At 45.1% G+C, this 21,686-nt stretch overlaps 1 protein-coding gene across 3 annotated transcripts in view; it reads right to left on the bottom strand.

The window, feature by feature from the left end:
* Positions 1 to 566: 566 nt before the first annotated feature.
* LOC119456849 (uncharacterized) overlaps positions 567 to 21,686 on the bottom strand; it is a 56,244-nt gene continuing 35,124 nt past the window's right edge. For all 3 annotated transcript variants that reach the window (XM_049669417.1, XM_049669418.1, XM_049669416.1), the window contains 6 exons: positions 19,414 to 19,521; positions 14,430 to 14,498; positions 12,285 to 12,453; positions 10,410 to 10,546; positions 7,860 to 8,024; positions 567 to 2,576 (listed from right to left, as the gene is read on the bottom strand). In XM_049669417.1, the coding sequence (XP_049525374.1) occupies positions 2,262 to 2,576; positions 7,860 to 8,024; positions 10,410 to 10,546; positions 12,285 to 12,453; positions 14,430 to 14,498; positions 19,414 to 19,494 (936 nt within the window). In that variant the 5' untranslated portion in view covers positions 19,495 to 19,521 and the 3' untranslated portion in view covers positions 567 to 2,261. The remainder of the gene's footprint in view (positions 2,577 to 7,859; positions 8,025 to 10,409; positions 10,547 to 12,284; positions 12,454 to 14,429; positions 14,499 to 19,413; positions 19,522 to 21,686) is intronic.

The raw sequence follows: 21,686 nt of genomic DNA on the forward strand, positions 1-21,686 counted from the left end.
CGTGCATATGGAAGCTGCACTACGCTGCACACGCTAGCACAACGCGAAAGACGAAGCACGTAACTGACACACTAATACAACGCGCAAGACAAAGCACGTAACTGAATCGTCACCGAGTCAAATCAGCGCGTACAGCGCGTCGTAATTGCAGCCTCCGCGATCAACTTCAGAAACATTTTCAGAGCTAATCTGGCCACGCTCCGCTGTGCTGAGTACGGTGAACGCCACCTAGGTGGCGTTGGTAGTGCTTCTTGATGCCAGCGTCCCTTCGAATGCTGGCATCGAGGCGTCGTAGTGCTGAGACCACCGAAGCGTTCACTGTCGGTGCGCGTTAGTGTCATAATGTAGTACTTCTCTTTTCTGCTCGTAGGCGGCGACACCGCCCCGAGCAAGAGCGCGGGTACACGGAGGAGTGTTAGATATATAAGGAGAGTTGGAGTAACAAAAAAAGTGGAATGGAAAGATTGAAGGATTGAAAAGAGCCCGATGTAGAAGAAATAAATTGCAACACCGTAGAGGCTTGGGCTAGTCGGTACATACTTGACAGGGGAAGAGCACACAAAAAAAAATCACCGCCCAAGCACTCCGTACAGATGGTTAACCAGCGAAGCTGAAACGTGCGGCCCAGATGTTTAGCGGTGGGTTAGTCCCTATGCTGTATTGAAGCGTTTGTCAATTATTGGTTACATGTTTGAGTTTCTAGTGGAACGCAAGCGCCAATGGCGGGTGGATGCTGCTAACCACGACGCCGAGCTAACTCCAGATATCGAACGCATGCGACAACGGCGAGCCGAGGAGGCGGCGTTGCGGGCCGAGCAGGGTTAACGTGGCAATGCTGGGAACACGTTCGCCGGGGCCAACGCCCGCTTTCGGCGGGAGTTTCTCGAGTGGCACTTTGGCTTCGGCTGCGACGAAACGCCCACTTTGAAATCGCGAAGTGGAGCACAAGCGCCAATCGCGGGCGGATGCTGCTAACCACGACGCCGAGCTAGCTCAAAATATCGAAGGCATGCGACAACGGCGAGGCAAGGAGTCGGTGTGGCGGGCAGATCAGGCGCGCGTGCTTGGGTACGACGCAGAGAACGACGTCACTAACTGTGCTGCCAATGGCGCGCGCGCTTGGATTCGACGTAGAGAACGACGTAACTGACGGCGCAGCCAATGGAGACGTTTAGCGAAACATGGGACGAACGGTTTTGCGTTTCGCCTAGCCATATACAGCTTTCACTGTAAAACGCGACAGACAAGAAGGGAGACACACACCAGCGCTCAGACAAGAAGGGGAGACACAGCGCTGGTGTGTGTCTCCCTTCTTGTCTGTCGTGTTTTTTGCGCTGTTCCCCTGTCAAGTATATACCGACTAGCCCAAGCCTCTACGGATTTGCAATTTATTTCTTCTTCATCGGGATCGTTTCAATCCTTCAACCTTTCCAATGCTCTTTTTTGTGTTACTCAACCTGGACTGGGAACTGGACCCGAAAGAAGAACAACGCCAGTTTGCTTCCTATGAGCAAATCATGGCACCAAGGCTCACAGATGGGCAGCAGCAGTGGCCTGTGATTATATGACACGAAGAAGAGAGCAGCGTACTGCAGCAAAAGATTTAGGCATTTAGCACATCTTGCATCGAGTGCCGCAAACTTATCTGCCACGAGTATTGCACAAGTTAAGGCAAGCGCATTACGTGGAAGTCAGGATAGATCCCTGCAGCGCAGCGCCTCACGTTAACCTCTGGCATCGCGTCATTCACTATTTGTTTTTGTTTTTTCCATTGTCGCCCATGTTAGCCAGCATTTTCCCGAGTATTTTTCATCACTGTACATACATGAGCGAAGTGGAATGCCAGAAAGCACGTGGTTCCTACCTATCGACATGATCCCCTATAACTAAATCTAGATCAGAGCATCGCGTATTATGCACAACAGAAAATTAAAGTGCACGTTTTTTGTGTGATTCAGTTTCCTTACGTCATGAATGAACAATTCAGCGGGGCAACCATTGGCCCTCTTGTGCTGGAGTGTCTGCGCGGTCACTGAGATTTCGGTGTTCAGTGAAACACCGTCGTGGGAAGCGAAGCGGTTGGAAAGAACGCACTCTTCGCGTAGGTAGCCGACGCCCCAATCAGCGCTCCGAGCAGGAAGAGTCCCGCCGTCGTGCCCCCGACTACTCCAGCAGAATAGCGCGTCGCAAAGGTGGAGTAGGCCACCGGAAGCTCGGTTATGATGTCGTACGTAGACGTTGTAGTGTCCCAATCATGGGGCTCATCGTCCGTAATCCCACGGTCGGTGATGATCTCCCAAGGGGTGGTGGGGGCCCTGGCAGAAGGAAGTCGCGCTCGAAGACGCCGCTGTAGTCACTTCCTTACCCGGAGTTGTCACTTCCTCACCCGGAGTTGTCACTTCCTCACCCGGAGTTGTCACTTCCTCACCCGGAGTTGTCACTTCCTCGGTATGAGTAGTTATCGCTCGAGCGGTCGTTGGTGGGGTGACAGGCGTCGTGGTTGTTAATGGAGGCGCAGGCTGCGGCTTCGGCGTAAGGGGCAGTCCGAAGCCCCAAGACGACGCGGTCAGGTTCACCTGAAAGAGCGACATGCCGACGATACTAATAAGCATGACACGCAGCTGTGGTACCACATTTTACTCGCCGTAATTTTATTTATTGCTGTCGGACACTTGTTTGGTGCCGGTCACATTGTCCGGCATTGCAGATGCGTTGTGCTTTCAATTGCATGTGAAAACGGGATATTTTAAAGAAAACCAACAACGACGTTGAAACAGGACCGAACGCACGCCATACAGTTCGAACTGACAACTATTTGGAACAATTCTTAGTTTCCGCCCTGTGTGGGGTGTGTTCCACATATTTCGAAGTTGTTCTTGGTTTAATGCATAACAGCGCGATTACCCCACGCAATGAATAAACAGTACTAAAGGACTCTGGTATAACAGGGGGCTTAAATTGCAGCTGTACTTGCGATCTCAATGTTACAAGTAGCATGATGAAACCAAAAAGAAAAATGACAATATTTGCTTCAATACAGACTAAAACATTAAACTATGTAAAAGCTGTATTTATGAACTGCATTTTTTGTTATTTGTAAGACAAACCTAACAGCCTCTCTGCTGACAGTGTTCTTTGTGATCTTTATGTAAAAAAAGTCACAGGTCTGCGCGGCACACGCAGCACAGTCACAGCGTAAGCTGGTGGAGCGGCTCAAGAGTAGCTCCAATTTGGGCAGCACACACAACAAGGTCTTCGCGGCAGTCTGTTCGCCTCGTTTTGACGAGAACGATCTGAACTGTCCACCCGGCGTGCTCCCTGCACAGCAATCTGTTGAACCCGATCAAGCCTTACAACTGCAACTTACATGTCGGTCACGCTGTGTTTGCAGGCACCTTAACTAGATGGCACCGCCATACTGGCGGAGGCTCGGCAGCTTGGGCAGCCCGGGATCGCGTTGATTGCGCGCCTCGTCTGAATCGCATCTCGTCGTCTGCTACTGCGCACGCTGCGCTTGTAGGCACCTTACCTACAAGGTGCCACCATACTGGCGGAGGCTCGGGTCATCTGCCCCTGCGCGCTTGCCTTATAGGGCCTTTTCTACTGCCCGATAGCAAGCGCTTACGTGGCTCAGTGGTAGATTATCTGACTACCACGCAGCGGGCGTGGGTCCGAATCCCGGAGGGAATCGAGTACTTTTTTCGCATTTCCGGTGATAGTGGTTACGGCGGAGGCATCATCGCGACCCGAAACGGCTATTGGAATGAGCCCATAACAGCTTACGTTGTAATTCGTTTCAGCATCATCGCTTACAACCTCCCCACCCCTTCACCGCCATCCTGGCCAGCTGTCGCGACATCCAGAACAAGCGTGTATCCATCAGAACTCACTCAACGTGCTTGTCAATATCCAGCGGGTGTTCTGGACGAGTGCCCTTCTGAAGACGAGCTTGTTCTGAGTTACTGATGGTGTGCTTTGCTACGGCTGTCTACTTATTAACACTGCAAGCGGGTTGTATAGCGACGCACAACAAGTAAACCATGGCGTAAGTGCCCTTTGATTGGTCTCGTTAATGCGGCCCTGCACATTCTTTGTCACCTTCTGGCATAATGACACGTCACCGGGCACTACTTCCTTCTCATCAGATACATTAGGGTAGACAACTTTCACTACACAGCGTAAATCATCCGTACACCCGTTAGGTGCCTCTGCATCAGATAAGATGGCTTCCTGCTTTGTACTGGCACGTGGAGGCTGCATTCTAAGGGTTTCCAACACGCAGCCAGAGTGATATCATTCTGCAACGATCGTAAGATTTGTCTTCAGTCCCTATATCCTCCTTTCAAATACCAAGGCGTTGGTTAACTCTGCCCGCCCTACTCGAGTATGCAGGTATGCAGCCCGTGATGAGCGAAACATTCTGTAAGTGGTGAGATACCTGACACAAGTCTGATATCACTGGTCTGAAAGATACCTGTCAGACTTTATTTGATGGCTCAGCCGTCAGATCTTCAAGTACTTATACCTTAGCGGGCCACCTGGTCATGCATTTGAACTTCATTGCACTCTAAGGGTAAAGGAACTCTGGCAGCAAATTTCGCGGTGGCAACTGTTGTTTCCATACTTCACAGTGGCGCACCGACGGGCGGGGGGGGGGGGGGGGGTGCGGGTGTTGTAACCCCCCCCCCCCCCCCCCCCCGCGTCCAGCCCCACCAATTCAACGTGGACCTGACTTCAGTGCTTTGTTGACATTGTCATTACAATTCAGGAGGTGGCTTGAGGTCGAATTGTCCTGATTAACAAAAACACTGTAGCACTGCCTTGTATTTATTCACTCACAAACGCTGAAGAAATCAACATCGTCATCATCCTTGGTGTCATTATTATTATTATATTATTAGGCATTTTATTTGCTGTTGGATTCCTCTGGCTAAAGCAAGGAAATTGCATATTATGCAAAGTGCTCCCCCCCCCCCCCCCCCTACCTTGGCAGAGATCCTGGGTGCGCTACTGATACTTCACTTAGCTTTCTAAAATTCTCGCAACCTGTTATGTAGCGGCAATTACTCGCCTACGTTCTTTTTCCCGCAATTCTCACGACGGCCACTTGAGTTAAAATGGTGTAAAAAAATAACATTCTATGGTGTTTCTGGCTATAGCTGTCGCATTTGTCCCCTCTTATTCCTGTTTCGTTGGAACAACCGACAAACCCACCTACGATACGCGCACCTACCACGGAGTACCTTGTCATTGTTCTCCACGCAATAATGAAAAGAGATATGTGATGTGCGACGTGCGACGTGCTTGACAGCCTGGACGGCCATCTACTATGAGAGCAGAAGTTTGAAGGTCAGTGCTCCCAAAGGAAAGTCCAGTTCCTGAAGCCTACGAGCTTAACATGATAGACTCTTAGAAACACTGCGTGCTACCCCAGTATACTGTGTGTGAACTTTTTGTTCTTATTGCTCCTCAGATTTCTCTTTGTGATCCCTTACATCTCCCGTCATGGAGGGCAGCCTATCAGGAGTATACCTCCGTTTAACCTTCCCACAATGCTACGCATTCTTTCTCTCAATCAGACGTTACACGGAGCACAGGCAGCACCGAAAATGCACTTTAAAACATCGCTGTTTATTTAGAGACAATTTCTTTCGCGGTTATCGGCGGCAAAATTCTCAAAGCTGTCCATTCAGGAAACGTGTTTGTCATTGGCAGGACGCCCTCGCTAAGCATGTTCACTACAACAGCTGGTCAGTGTCATTTTTTCTACGAACTACTGCATAACGTATGAAGTGCTTTGTGGTCTAGATGCGTAGATAGATTCGATTACATTCAGTATCACGTGGCCGCTTCTGAGCTAGTTCTTGTAGGACATTTAATATCAACAGTTGATATATCGTAATTTCTTAGTAGCCAGGAATCTTCTGATACGCTCTGAAACATGGGGGTCCGTGAGGAAATTACCCGCATTTGCCGAAGTATAAGAGGTTGCACGGGATAAGAAAAAATGTCTTTACGCCCTGTGCTCAAGCAGAAAGAGCAAGGATAGCAGTCTTTAGGCCTTTGAGTTCGATCTAGCCAGTCTGATGTGAAATGAGGGCCGTGTTGCTACAATTGTGTTTCTTCTTTGTTCTTTCTTTGTCCTGCTGAAAAACGTTTCTGACCCGGACAGCGCTAAGAATTGTAGCCAACTATCGTGAAGATCGAGATGTTTACATTATATAGGCACCCGCACACTCCTCCCTTCCCGGGAACGATATAGCGCACAACCTGGCTCGAGAACTGACGGACCGAGCAGGTGACACGCGAATACTGGGAACGGAGAGAGACCGGAGGACTAGCTTTACCGAAATGACCAAACACTATAAATTGGACAGGGCCCGTTTCCCTCCGGCACACTCCTCGCTAAGTAGACGGCAAGCGACAGCATGGCGCTTCTTGCAAACAGAAACATATCCGAACCCGGTGGCCTACCACCGTTACTATCCAGAACTTTACACCGATAGATGCAGATTCTGTCAAGAAAGGGCGGACTTACAACATATGCTTTGGGCTTGTCCTGGGACACCCACACAGAATAAAACGCACAAGACCAGAGAGCAGTGGGAGACCGCGCTTCTCAGCTCTGCACCGGAAGACCAACTTAAGGCAATCCAGCAGGCCGAAGATGCCGCCAGAGCCCAAGGGCTCGAGGCCGTCATCTAGGTAGAGAGGCCTAGGCCTCACAAATCTGCTGTACAAAAATAAAGTTTATTCCTCCTCCTCCTCCGGACATTCGCCGCGCATTCGAAAAATCTAATACGACACATTAAGTACACCAACCGTCGCTGCAATCAGAAGAAGAAATAGAAACGCCATATTGAGACTACATATGTAGATTTATTGTCTCGTGGCTATACGTAGGGGCTATGAGGGAGCCCTAGAGGTGAACTCAGAATAATTTTGTCGGCCCAGAATTATTTAACGTGCGCCCAAAGCTCGGCGCGCTAGCTTTATTGCATTACGCCCCTGCCGAAAAGCAACCCCTGCGGCTCGAAATCGAATACAAGACCTATAGCACTGAGCAGCAAAATGGAATCATGCGTAATGTATAGTTGTTATCAAGAACTTTAATATGTGCAATTTTGATTTGTACAATAATTTTTACAATTACTATGTCAATTTACACGAATGTTGCGGCTAATACAGCGCAATTTAAATTCAGCCGTACACCCTGATGATAAGTAATCAATGCTGCTGTGAGCATAGATCGGCATTCTCAACCACGAGTACACAGACTCCTAGTCACTACGCACTAATTTCACAGGCGTGAGATAGAGCTTTAGTGAATGAATGGACAGGGGTGTATATTGGAGTGAGTGCGGGTGACATTGAGCGGACGTGATTGAACGAGTGCCTGTTAACATGAGTAAACGAATGAAAGTCGATGACGGTGAGTTTGAGCAGACGTGAGTGACTGTCGGCGAGTTTGAACAGAAGTGAGTATGCGCGTGAGTGAGAACCCGTGAGGGGGATTAGACACGATCGAGTATGAGCCTGGGCGGTGCCGGTGTAGTTTGAATGGCAGTCACTAAGAACACGAGCGAGTATAGGTGAGTATTGGTAGGCGTGACTATAGGAACATGAGTGATTGCCGACGGGTGTGAGAACACATGTGTGGGAGTGAGTACATAGCCTGACAAAATATTTGTGAGTGAGGTTGAGGCTTCCTATCGGCTTACTCTGTCCACCTATGGTTGTCAGTTTTGTACGCACGGGCCAGAGGTGACAATAGAATTTGACATGGAGGACAACGAGTGATAAGATGGGTTTATGATTTTACAATGCAAAAAGAAAGAAAGGAGTATCGTACAGCTTACCCCTTTGAACGTAATTCCAAGGCTGCCTTGGCTGACCGATTTGTTCAAGTTTTGTTTCATTTCCTCGATGCTGACTTGTGTATCCTCAATTCCTACTTTCGCGTCAGCAGGAAATCGGTCCAGCAACACGAACGTGACAAAGAGCGTGTTATCTTGCGAGAAATACTGTCAATGGAGTAAAAACAACAAGCATGAGGAAAATGTGAACACAGAAAGAAAATAAGTGCAGGAGAGGATGCAAAATGATTGCAACAAGCGCCGATTTCCACGCTGTAGCATCCACTTTGATTGAACGGAAAAAGGACATACTTTATCCAAATCTTTGAAGAAAAAAAGAAAGTACTACCAATGACATGTCACGTTATTGAGTACAGCAGTTTGTTGAAGAATATTTTAGCATCGCGTGCAATTCGCAGAGGAGCATCACTTGCACATATCGCTGGCAAAATTTTAGGAATGCAGTGTGTGTGCAAATATGCATGAAATCTTTGCAGTTGAACAATTCCTCATTTTGCTCTTCTTCTTAAGCGGCAAAAGGAACTGCATGTATGTTACAAGTGCGGATTATTAAAAGGTAGGATATAGCTCAGCATTAAATTTTGATATCCTGAATAAGACGTTTTTACATTAAGCAGATGGCGAAGCAAATGACGAGCCCAATTAGACCTCTTCGTTATAGTTTCTTGAAAAACTTCTTTAGGGTGCAACCCTTGTGCGCCAAGGCAAAGCCTGCAGCGGACATTTGCTTCTCAAGCCGGGATTACCCGTGCGCTAGAAAAAATTTACCTGCTTGATTCCTTCACTTAAGTTGTCTGAAAAATTCAGTCCCCATCTTTTTGGCTAATTGGCTTGGCTTGCGTTTTTGTTTCGCTTGTTTTAAATGTTAGAGAAAGCAGAGGATGGAAGGAAGTGTAGGCGGACGTAGAAATAAAAATATTCGGAAAAATATTTTTTTTCAGTTTTATTTTTGCTTGAGCATCTGAAAAATTGGCCACGATTTCTAGCCCCTCGAAACAACGTAAAGTTCAAACAAAAGTTTGAGTACAACGGGCACCAAAAGTCCCCTTTCTGCGCAAGAAGTCCCCAAGCGCATGCAGTGGTACCAACAATGGCTGTGGGCTAGCTTTTAGTTTTACGTGCTTGTGTTTCAAAACGTGTTAGCAGAAAATTTACGTTTTGATGTTAAGTTGAAGTCGGCAGATAAGTTTAAACTCGCATTTCTAGAATAAAATACATTGACAGTCTGATCATAATATTTGCCTGTAGAGGGTACACAATTATGATGGATAGTGTGAAGCAGCTTATTTCCAATTTTTTTCTAAAAAGAAACACTGTTTTCTTCAGCTTATTCAACATTTTCTGAAATATTAGCTCTCTAGGCGGGCGTAGCCTTGCAATGAGATAGTGGGAGTGGCTCAGCCTGGGCCAGCCGGATTTAAAGAATTTTTTTTATTCTGATTACATCGCCGAAGTAATAGAAGGACACGCTCACTAGGTTCTAAATAGGGTCAGGAACAGACATATGGTAGCCAGCAGTAGGAATCTAAACCGGAGAAAAGTACACGTTGGAGTTTCGCAATCAGTCGTACACGTTGGATTTTCGCAATCAGTCGAGTGCAGCTGAAAGGCTATCAATCCGCCACGTGGAGCGCTAGCTAGCTTATACATGTACGCAGCTCAAAAGGTGGTGTACACATCGCACCACGCAGCGACCGGCTGCGTGGTGCATCGTACTATACGCTATTGCGTATTCTCCGTCGCGTATTGCAGGCGCCTGAACTACGTAATCGGCGCCGAATTTTCGAGCACCGCTTACTGCAGGTACAAGTATAGCAGAGCCAACATTTAAGAATGAGCACTTCAGTAGTTGCCACTGCATTAACTGTGCACTGTAGTTCTGTCAAATCTCCGCTAATACATTAAAAAATTAAGGGTTAATTGTGTCCTATGGCTTCAGAACATGTGGCTTCCGGGCTCACTGGCCGAGCATTTCTGCATTAACTATAAAGCGAGTTAGCCTTCCCTTCGGCCTCTTCCGTGTGACCATTTCATGCATGATTTCAAACATTCATGGATCTAGTCGAATGGTCGGCGTTTAGACCTTCGAAAAAGAGTCTGAACTCTCTGAAACAGGGGGCGTTTAAAGATAGCACACATTAAAGAATAATGTGTTACACCAGGTATTATGCGAGCTACTTGCGTGCATCAATGCCTAATAAAGTCGGCAACAATACAGCTGAATCGACGTAACAGATGCACAAATCACGCGAAATGAGGAGATAAGGAAGTCAGCGTTTTACTTCAGAGATTTATAGGAAGCCCATACGCTATAGGCACACGTAGAGAGCAGAGTACAGAGGAGCACTACCTCCTGTAAACTTATGTCTGGTGCCCTCTCCCAGCTTCTTTCAAAACGTCATACGTTACCTCAGTTCAGCACTTTTTAATTATTGATTGTGCTGCGTTTCGTGTATGCTTACCCATTTGATGCGCTGCGTTTTGCTGCGTTTTTATAGCGCTGTGATTGTGCTGCCTTTTGCGAATGCTTACCCCTTTAATGCGCGTGATGCGCAAGGAGTGGTCCGAGAGAACGGACGCCTGGTCGAGCGCTCTACGCCAAGCAGACAGAAACTTAGGGTCGTTGAGTGTAGAGGATGAAGACAGCGTGGAATAGTCAGAAGCTGAAACTGAAGTGAGAGAAATAAAAGTGCACGGCTCGCCACACCGAAAGTTTGAAAACAACATGCGTTCAATAAAATCGTCTGATTCTACGAAGAAGCTCCGGAATTTCAGACCATGTCCTTCCATTATTCTTATAGAAAAATGTGCGTGAGTCAGTGTTAGTTTGGGTCATATCGCCCGCTATCGCTGAAATATGGGAAACATTATGCTTTCATGATGCCTCTTTAAATTTTGATTGATGTTATCAATGCCTCAAAACTGAGTAACTCAACAATACGACGATTAGCTTGTCTACTTGGCACTCCGTGTCTTGCCAGACTCATTTGAATGGCTTATTATTATCAGGTATTCCGTGATAGACTATCAGGAATGCTCTTCTGAGAAGTTCGCATCTGTGCTCGTACGTGAAACAATGGAACATTGTTACGGTGTTTCTTATCGAAGCAGTAAGTTGAACGTTGTGTACTGATGTCTGCTATTCATTGCTACAGCGGATGCTTTTAGGTCCACACGCAGTTTTGTGAACACTGATAGTGATATGCAATTTCTGAGTTACATTGAATCACATCAAGTAAGTGCCACTAAAATTTTCCTCTTTCAGGCATCTAAGTAGATATTGCAGTTTCTTGAAAGTCATGCTACTGGTCCTGTGTGGCTCACCGAATGAAGAAAGCATCATAAGAATTGAGGAAGAAAATAGAACCATTGATTTCTTAGCAGCTATTGGAACAACTTCATTTTATTTAAATAGTTTTCTCAAGTAATATAGGAATAGTAGGGTGTAAGCATTGCAGCCTTGTTCGTCCCGATCTTCATATTATCAATACTTGGGGAGCAGCAGTTATGGATGGTATGTCCAAATTTCGTCACCGCAGAGCTTGGCCTTGCTCTGCGTCTGTGCTATCTAGTACTCTCATAATATTTTTCGTGTTCAGGACGTCGCAATGACAAATTTGACTTTACAGCATATTGTGAAATGTAAGACACTTGCTTTGAGTGCGTTTTTATATATAACGGTGTGATTTTGATGCCCTACTTATTGTGTTTCATTCGCTAGCGTGGCAATTTTACATTTTTAGTGGTTTATTATTATTATTATTATTATTATTATTATTATTATTATTATTATTATTATTATTATTATTATTATTATTATTATTATTATTATTGCTCAGGTGAGTCGGACTTCCTGAAAGATCCCTTTTTAGTGGGTATGTGACAAAGGGGACCAGGGAAAATAAAATAAATAAAAGAAGCCATTCCTGACCGGTATGAGGGGGCAGTTAGAATGAGAGAAGCAACGTGATTTATCGTCCACACTGCGGCTTCAATATTTCTGTTTGTGCAAGCCTTTTTGATATGCAGATCCTATCGAAAAAAAAGAAAGACAAATTTGCAAACTCCAACTAGCATTTGTCGACAGAGACTAACTGACCATTGCTTTCTTTTTGATCAGAGCCTGACATTCCGCTTAAAAATGAATACAGTAATATTGTGATGTCAAAGGAACAGTTATATCTTGCCAAATTTGTACGCCGGTATTCAACGAGGTAGGAAAGTGTAGGTTTAAATTTAAGAGAACGAACTTCTCTCAAATGCCAAGTTGAGTTGAGTCACGTACGAGAAGCTTGTCTCTTGGCAGCGTGTACACGAAGCGCCATGTTTTGATATCCAAGTCAGGTGCGGTTCTTGCTTTGCTCTGACAATCAGACTGTTTCTACGAACTTCGCGAATGACACTCACGTTTCACCTCGAGGAAGGCGTCCACCGAATCGTTGCCTTTGTAACAAGGCGAGATGTCGAATCCATGCAAATCGATGAGTTCCGGCGGATTCTTGAACGAGTCGTACAAGTTGTAGCTGAACCGAGTGCCTTCTTCAAGGGACAAGGGGTTTTCGCCGTCACTCGAGACCTTTGAAGCAAAAGTAACGGCAGTCAGCACGAAAGTTTCGGGAGAAGCGCGAAAGCGACATTTTCGCTCATGAAAGTTGTGACCCACAGAAGTTATCCTATCTGCAACGGCTCCGTACAAAGCAAGTAGTTAAAAGGCGAAGCGTAGGTGTTTATAGTACCAGTAAAATGCTCACTTGGACAAGAAGTTGACTTGTTAAACTAAAAAAAAAAAGGGAGTCCTGCTAGTGTTCTGTGAACTACAAACTAAATTGTGTTTTTTTTTTTTTCATATAAATGTGCTGACTATGACATTTTCCTAAAGGGGCATGGATTTAATAAAAATGAAGATTTGAACGTTGCATTCATATTTCAAGAGCACGTTCATTTAATAACCATTGCACTACACTATTACGTATATAATAGCGCAGACACCTCCCGTTAGCACTAACCCACTATGTCCGAAGGAACTAGTGCAAAAACAAGTCTTGTTATAAGGCGAGACGGAGCCGCCAAATAATTTCTAGCCTTAGTTAGATTCATTGCTGCAATATTCTTTCCCAACTTAGAGAAACTGAAACAGAAAGAAGAAGGTTTCAGACATTGCGTAGGCACGCTTAATACTTTCAACGTAGCACTGACGACGAAGGGACACTTCAGTGCAGCTTATCTTAAATTGCGGTATTTTTTTGACAATGACAATGCCTATCTATCTATCTATCTATCTATCTATCTATCTATCTATCTATCTATCTATCTATCTATCTATCTATCTATCTATCTATCTATCTATCTATCTATCTATCTATCTATCTATCTATCTATCTATCTATCTATCTATCTATCTATCTATCTATCTATCTATCTATCTATCTATATATATATATATATATATATATATATATATATATATATATATATTCCCGTGAGGATATATCACTAGCCAAGTTGGCTTTCCTCTCTACGAGAGAATTAATGTGCGAGTCACGTCTGCTGACGTTGACTAATTTATCGACACAATAATGAAAAGAGAGGCAATAGCAACGCCACTCGAGAGGAACGCGTAGTTTTGTAGATACATTTGCATTGCGCGGGCATACTTTGAGTTTTGTGACAATGGATGTCAAGTTTCAAATGAGAGCTCATGTGCTGCATAACCCTTAATACGTTCTGTGTTTGGTGGCTCGGTTCTTTGCCTACCTTCCTAATTTGTAGGCTTTAAGGGTCATCTTTAAGGGTCGCCCGAAGGGTAGGCGGTATACTTCAGCAAATGACACCAATGAGAAATAACCTTCCAATGCCATTCCGAGGACGGCTTAATATTATGACCGCGCCGGGCTTACCTACAGTACCAAGCAATGCCCATCTATGTCCAACGCATTTTTCTTCTGTCCTCTGCCACAACAGATGCCATTTTTTTGCGAGGGCCACTTCTTTTATTACTAAACGAAGAAGGCAACGTTCAGAACACGGCTATTATTATATTTCATTTTTGAGTGTGCTCCAAGATCTCCGCAAGACGTTGTACCTATAGGGAATATATACTGCGAAAGCTACGCGCGCCTGATGTATGGGCGCAATAAAATGGCGGTGAACTTGCTCCGCATAATGCCGGTAATCTACGTCACTATACCACCGTTTCTGTTGCCCGTTGGAATGTGCCGTCTCTCGTGAAAGCTATCCAAATTGCATGTTGAATCGTCTTGCTCACATGACTCGATCAGAATCAACAAAGAAGGCAAATGTTAGACATTATGCGTGTGTCTGTTAGGTTATTAAAGGCTATACTGTTATTTCACTTGTGCCTGCGTAGCTCTCCCTGTAATCATTCCAAGCAGGTAATTTAAATATGCCCTTTGACCTAACAGATTCAAATGCCGCATCTATCTCTTATGTGATATGATGGATAATTTGGGATTAGATTTCGGCATTGCAATATCAAAATATAATATAAGGATGGCTGGAATCCAGGCATAGCATTGTAATAAATGCACTTACCCGAATCACTGTTAAGTCGAGGCTCACCATATATGTGTCGCCAGATGTACGCTTTCCCTCTTGCCCTTTCTGCAAGGAACGCCACAAAGTGACGGCTTTAAATCAGAACGTAAGGCCTACAGCGTTTATTTTTTAATGGTCCTATGTATCACGAACACTAGACACACACTAGGCAAAGGGAATGGCACAACGTGCAGCAGTACCAAATAACTCGACTCTTGGAAGTTCATCTCATGCAGCAGAAAGCTGTCTGCATAAAAAACGAGGCGGCTAGCCCGTACGCACCTTAATACTGCAATAAGGCATATTTTCGTGCTATTGCGGTTTTAAAATTTTCAAAGAATCCAGAGGTGCGAATGCTGAATACTTTCAATGACACCAACTCTTCACAGCTCACTTGAAGACCGAACCAGCGCGTATACGTTCATTTTACATAGCCGATGGCATATGAAGGTTGCAATTATTCTTACGACGTGCACTGTCATATCATAAGGCCAAAAACAAAGAAAAGTATTAGTTCGTCTAAAATAATTAGAAGAATTTAAGAATACTCTGGCTATCGCCAATAAACCATCACAGAATGACAAGCGGAAAGAGCCGAGCTCTCCTAACGTTCAAGCACACGACAGTTGTTTTTTCCACGTTTTGTTATCGAACATATCATTCTCATTATGGAACAGAATGATACGGCACATAGCACAACATAGCAGGACAGTAATCTCGACTCTTCCAGATATTCACGGCTTTTATCAGCGTTCTTGTAGAACAATACACACAGGCAGGGGGCAAGCCTTTAATTTCGCAGCCAGGGAACGTGTCACCGCATGAGACAAGTAAAATACTCCACCTGTGCTCTGTATGGTGCCACAATTTTTTATGCAATACAAGAGAAAGGTAGAGGTCGGTAATGAGTAGTTGAATAGTACTGCGTGTGTATAAGGATATCAATGGAATTACACTGCGTGTATGATGTTCTCCTTCCTATCGTAAAACGGGTCTGCTAACTCCACGGTTAAGAGCGTCACCCTTTCCCGCCATTGTTATTTTCCTGGCACAAATTCGATTGGAGGGCGCGCAGGTTGGCTCGCGTCATTGCAGACTAAACCACGATCGGCAACTTCCTTTGAGTAAGGGAACAGGGTTCGTGTCCTAGACCGACCATATTCAGAGATATATGTTCTAATCTACATTGGTTGCGGTGGAGTGATTGAGACCCCAGAGAGTACTTCGGCTACTTCATTTATCTATGTACTGCTGCAAAAAAAATGAAACAAACAATAACAAATAATAACTAAATAAATAAATAAAAAGAAAGTGACAATGAAGATTATCATAATAAGGATAGCGATGCTTCTAGAGATTTAGCGCTTTCAGCGCGCGCTCGTTTGATAAGCTAGCGGTTCGAATGTCAGTCTTTCGATCCATTCAGGCGTCGCTAGTTGGACGTTACGTCAGGCAAAATATAGGTATTGCTGAAAGTGATTGACCGAAAACATGGCTTTATGTCGTCTTCACAGTCAGATAAGCAAAAAATGATATAAACTGGACGCTCGTCCGGTTGACCTCCCTGCCTTTCCTCTCCTTGCTTTTTCTCTCTCTCTCTTTAAAGGATACCCGGCTTAACTTACACGAATACTGTAAAGGGCGGCCCAACGTAGCAGCAATTGATAGTTTTACCGGCCGTTCGACTGAATGGATTTTCTGAACGGATTATATTGGCGCCGTTACACGGTTGATTGCTTTGGAATTCAGGTTCAGACAGGCTCTTCAGATGACGTGATAGCTTTTCTAATGCGTGTTTAGAGGAAAAGTAATCTGTGTCTACTTGCTCTATATCAGTTTGATGACAAATGAGGTCCACAGAACCTTTTAAATAATAAACATTTAATTAAATATTAGTTTACTGTCAAGACCCATAGGGCGTTAAAAATATTAAGGTTAGTTCAGTTACAGACGTATATTTAGAACTTGACTATCTGCGAACGTTTTTATGAATGTCACCGCACTGGAGGCCGCCATATTGACAGTTGGCTTCCATCAATTGCGATCGCCGGTCTCAGCTGAAGTCAGCCGCCATTATGACATAGACGGCAGTTGGATCTGCAGTGTGACGACTGTCAACTGAGACTGAAGTCAATTATCGTCCAGGTCAATGGTCATTGAAGGCACCCGTGTAACGGGAGTATTGTGGACTCACGTCAAGAACCACTTCAGGTGAAAACGAAGCTCTAAGGTACAACAAAGGTTGGCAAGCACAACATTTAGGCGATGCCGCATTCTTGACAGAGATGACAACGCTATCATAGCTTACACGTTGACCATTATCAACTGTTCAGAAGGATCTTCGCCAGCTATCCCGCCGCCGGTCCACTCTACAAAGGTGAATTGCAATTATGGCCATTCATGAAGAGATTTAAGATCTCGCACCACACTCTTTAGGGCTTTGGCCAGCGTGTTCACACAGTCTACTCGCTTTACGCGTCTAAGTTACGTTCATACCACCGTATATAGCGGCTTTAACCAGGGTGTTCATTATAATAGCCGCCGCTTTAGAAATTTTACAACGGAGCTGTTAAAGCCTAGCTAGGTAATAAAAGATATAAACTTTCTTGGCGAGGTGGGATTCCCAAGGCGAGCGTCATACCCACTACGCTATACATCCACGCTGGCAGAGCTCCGCTGTTTCATCAGATTTCACAAGCGTGGAACTGGCAAAATGTTTTTAGCAGATTTTGCCATGCCTTGCAATTACTTGATTTGATTTATTTGATGATATTGAAAATGTTGGCCACTTCTGTCGCCAGCTTTTCGACAACAATTGATTGTCTACCGAATATCGAGAATTGACACGGAAACAGGACGAGCACTTAGCGTCAGCTTGCTTGAATAAATCAGCAAAGCAGGGGGCGAAACAATACTTTGGTACGATGTGCACATAAATGTTCAGGCAACAAACCAAGCAATTTAACAATACGATGGAATATAAAAAGTAAGTATTAATCACAACTTGGACGATGAATACGGAAATGGCGAGCAACTAAAGCTACATATACTCAAAGTTACATATAGATGTGCATAAATGAACGCGAAAATAAACAAATAATTGGTTATAAATATAAATCAACATAATATATGAAATAGGTATTAATAGGCTGGAACGCTGTCACTTTCCGTTAGAAAACTTATCAGATCTTTTAAAGCGTAGCGCGAACTCGTCAATTGTGTCACAGCGAAATCCCTTTGATTTGCCATAAATTGATGACTATCAACAGTTCACCTGTTGTTTGTCAGTGTCAAAGCGTTTCACCGATGGGTGCGAACATGGTCGTTCATGTGACGGGCTCTGGCGGGGACCATTCTCTCGTGAACGAGCATTACATTGTTGCGAGGCGTTTGCGCATCTGGGACGACGGTGAAGCAGTGCCTTGCGTTGCAGAAGAATGCACAATAATTTATTGCTTGCTGTAGTGAATAACGATTCAATGCGTGGTCAATCCCGCACTCTGGGACGCTCGCCGACATCACCATGCGAACCAGGCACCACACTCAACATCGCATTCTGTATAGCGTGGTTGCGTATCCATTGGCGGGAGGACAAGCGGCTGAGCGCCTTCCTTTATATTGATAAAGTATAGCATTAAAACAATGCATGAATACTATCTAGGGACAGTATAACATAAGATGGATGACGGACTACTGCATGCTACATGTTCGCAGCTTCAGTTCAGGCTCCTCTGTGTGGCTCCCACTGGTCCCGCTGGCCCTCCGTTCACATGTCCTGACGTCCTTTACGACGCGCCATCGGATGCGCAAAAACGTATGCTCGACTTTGCCAATGCTTCTGTTGACGGAACATGCGGCGAGATATCGACGCTTACGTTGCCGCTTGTAAAACATGCCGGTTACACAAAGTGCCAACAACCGTTTCAAAGCCACCGATGCAGAGCTTTCAGCCACCAACTGCCCCTTTTCGAAGTTGTGAGCATCGTCGAAGTGGGTCCTTTTCCTAAGCCAAGATCTGGCAAAAAGTACTTGTTAGTTGCCGTGGACCATTTTACTGAATGGGCCGAGGCCGAAGCAGTTGGCGACACTTCTGCATGCCATGCCGTTGAATTCTTGCACCATCATCCCGTGTCTCGGCATGGTGCATACAAACACTTGATTACGAACAGCGAAAGCTGCTTTATGTCTCGAGAGTTCGAAGCTGTCTTTAGTTCCTCAGGGATACTGCACGAAATCACGTCCGTGGATCGGCCACAATCCAACGACCATGTAGAGCGGGTCAATCGCACCTCAAGTGACATCCTCGACGTGTACGCGAACTCTTCCCACACCAATTGGTATCGTTTTTTACCTGACGCCATATTCGCTGTCAGCACGGCCAAACACGAAACCAATCAAGCGACGCGGTTCCCTCTTGTATATGGGCGCATATCTTCAATTGCTCCTGACTCGGAACTTGGCGTACCCTTTCACCCTGTCGATTCCCAGGAAGCCGTAGCACAGCGCCGTAGTGACACCAGGCAACACCTACTTAATGCCCAGGCTCCCACTCAAGCAGCTAACGGGGATTGCCTCCCGCAACTGTCCTTCCTACCATGCCGGTGATCGCATTCCCCTTATTCGACGCTTGGTTCGCCTACCCGGGCATTTTGCAAAGCTTTTACCACGATTTTGGGGTCCTTACCACGTCGTATTTTGTATAAGCCCCTACACGTTTAGTCGCTGAGCCCGTGTCACACATGAAACAATACGTACACTGAACTATTTCAATGCACAAGTAGCCTGGCGTACCATAGCGTTACACTTAGGCCCGTCGCAAATCACTTGTGCTTCGTGGCTTGAACCGTATGCGCTCGGGTGACGGCCAGCACACCATTAAAATAATAACTGGCGCCTTTTCTATGTTTCATACTGGTGATTCATTTCTGCTCGTTTCCTCCATTGTTTCCCAGTCAATGCCTAGTCTGGTAGAGCAACTTACGGGCACCACGAAACACCACTCCCAAAGCGTGGAGATGCCGTCCGAGCCGGGAGGCCAGTCCGTGCGCAGTACTTCCCACATGTGACACGGGATTCCTCGCTTGACCGCCTGAAACAAGATCAATGGGCTTTTAGGGGCAAGCAATCATAGCCTGCTTGTCCTGGCAGAGCAAAGCTCCTAAGCACAACAGTCTAGCGGCGGATATAAATACTTTGTGTGCTTCTTTCCTCGGATTCACCACACACTTGAAACAGAACGACGTAGAGAAGGATCATGACTAAAGAACTATATGGCGGTTCATCTGAAGGTTTGAAATACTGTGAAAATTCCAGTTGGTCGCTTTATGGCTTCACAGCACCAAAATACACATTGAGAACCGAGGACAGCAAACACAAGCTCTAACTTCAAATTTTTTAATCTTGTGGGTGAAAGGAGCTAGAACAGTGTGCCGTACCCCCACACAACCAACGAGAAATATATGCACAGCGAAAGCCACGACAAGCTGACAGCAAGAAAACTAAGAAGAACAGCATAAAAGCCAAACCGCAGCGAACTATTTCTATGAGTTCGCGCGTTTTTAAGTACTTTCTTTCAATTTTACTTGCATACACTGTAGTCCTTTATTAACGGTAGGTTACTTTACCGGGAAGTATACACCTTAGGAAATAGATTTAGCGCATACTGACAGCGCATCATAGAACACGTTCTATCTCTATCGACATCGAGATAGAACATGGTCTATCTCGGCACTGGACTCCAACGCTCGCGTTACCCCATTGACCCATTATGCGGGGTGATCAAAACGTACCGAAATTTACGGCACGTATTGCATTTCCAACCACTCAAGGACTGCACAGACTCCGGGATTACGCTCGTCACTTGCGATGCAACGCTCGCTGCGAGGTTGTTTTCAGACCTCGGCGTCATCGCACCTGGCGTCGTCACCACTATTTTTGCGATTTAGACTGTAATTTCACCGATTTCCCGTCATCTGTGCTTCGCAGTATCTCAGTCGGGTAGAATAGTAGCAGTGCAACACCAACAAACCCAAGTAAGGAAACTTGGCGGGTATCTCGAGACGAGTAAAGCGGTACATAGTGTTTCACAGGGCGTTACTTTTATTTTTGTCTTAGAAGTGCAAGCTCTGACGCTGCCTTGGTGCGCATACGTCATGGGGAACTCTAAGCCGAAATGAGCGGCAACACTCCCTTGCTGCTTTCTGGTTCTCGTGCTGATGTTAATATTATTTCTTTCACTTTAGTGCCGCAACAATAAATACACTTTGCTTTAAACGAAAGTTTAGTGTTCCCTTTCCCATTCGCGTATCTCGTGCACGTGAACTTCTATTGACATATTATACGAGATCAAACCTTTTAGGTTTACAGGATTTTTAAAAAAGTGACTTATAACAGATGGCATAATTTCATTCCTTGAGTTGGGATATTCAAAGAGGCGGACATTACTTGCACGCGAAATTGAAACACATAATCAAGCAATTGACGAACATTCACTACACCACTTCATAATTAATTAATATACGGCACATATTGCAAGTTAGGAGTTGTAGCCGGTTAGTTAGCGACGCATATCTGCTAGGAACAAATTTTTATGATGGCACGGGTTCAGATATAGGCGCCATTACACTCGCGGTAAAAATTCACCGTTGTCCCATTCACTTTTCAAACCAATTTGCTTAATTCAGATGTGTTTTTTCAACGAATTTTTGTTAATTAGCCTAATATGTGTTTTCATTTCTTGTGTAAGTGATGTCCACCTGTATGAATCATCCAGCTAAATAGACAGAATTATACTATCTGCCACAGGTGATCTTTAAAAATTCTGTAAAAGTTTAACATTATCACCTGGTATATCGCATAGAGAGATCGTAGTATATACAGTGTTTGACGTAACTGAGACCCAACAATACAAACGTTGTCGCAGTCATATTGCGTTACTAGGAAGCGTTCTCGCAGCGGGCTTAGTTTGGAAATTAGTCTTAAGGTACACGACCGAGAAAAATGATAGGACGATAACACGCAATTCACCAAACTTATGAATACGAGCCGCTCAATAGAAACATTTCATAGACTTCGGAGTGGCACAGCCTATACCAAATGATTCTTGTACAAGATAGGATTAACGGTCGGCGCTGTGAGCTCTTGTGAGGAGGCTGATGAAGACGCAACACCCGCTAACACACTGCAAAAATTATGATACTAATCGTAAGAGGATTTTTGCGAAGATACCTGCTCTGGATAGGAGGACAATATCAC

The sequence above is a fragment of the Dermacentor silvarum genome, chromosome 6 (assembly GCF_013339745.2).
Source record: "Dermacentor silvarum isolate Dsil-2018 chromosome 6, BIME_Dsil_1.4, whole genome shotgun sequence".
Lineage (NCBI taxonomy): Eukaryota > Metazoa > Arthropoda > Arachnida > Ixodida > Ixodidae > Dermacentor > Dermacentor silvarum.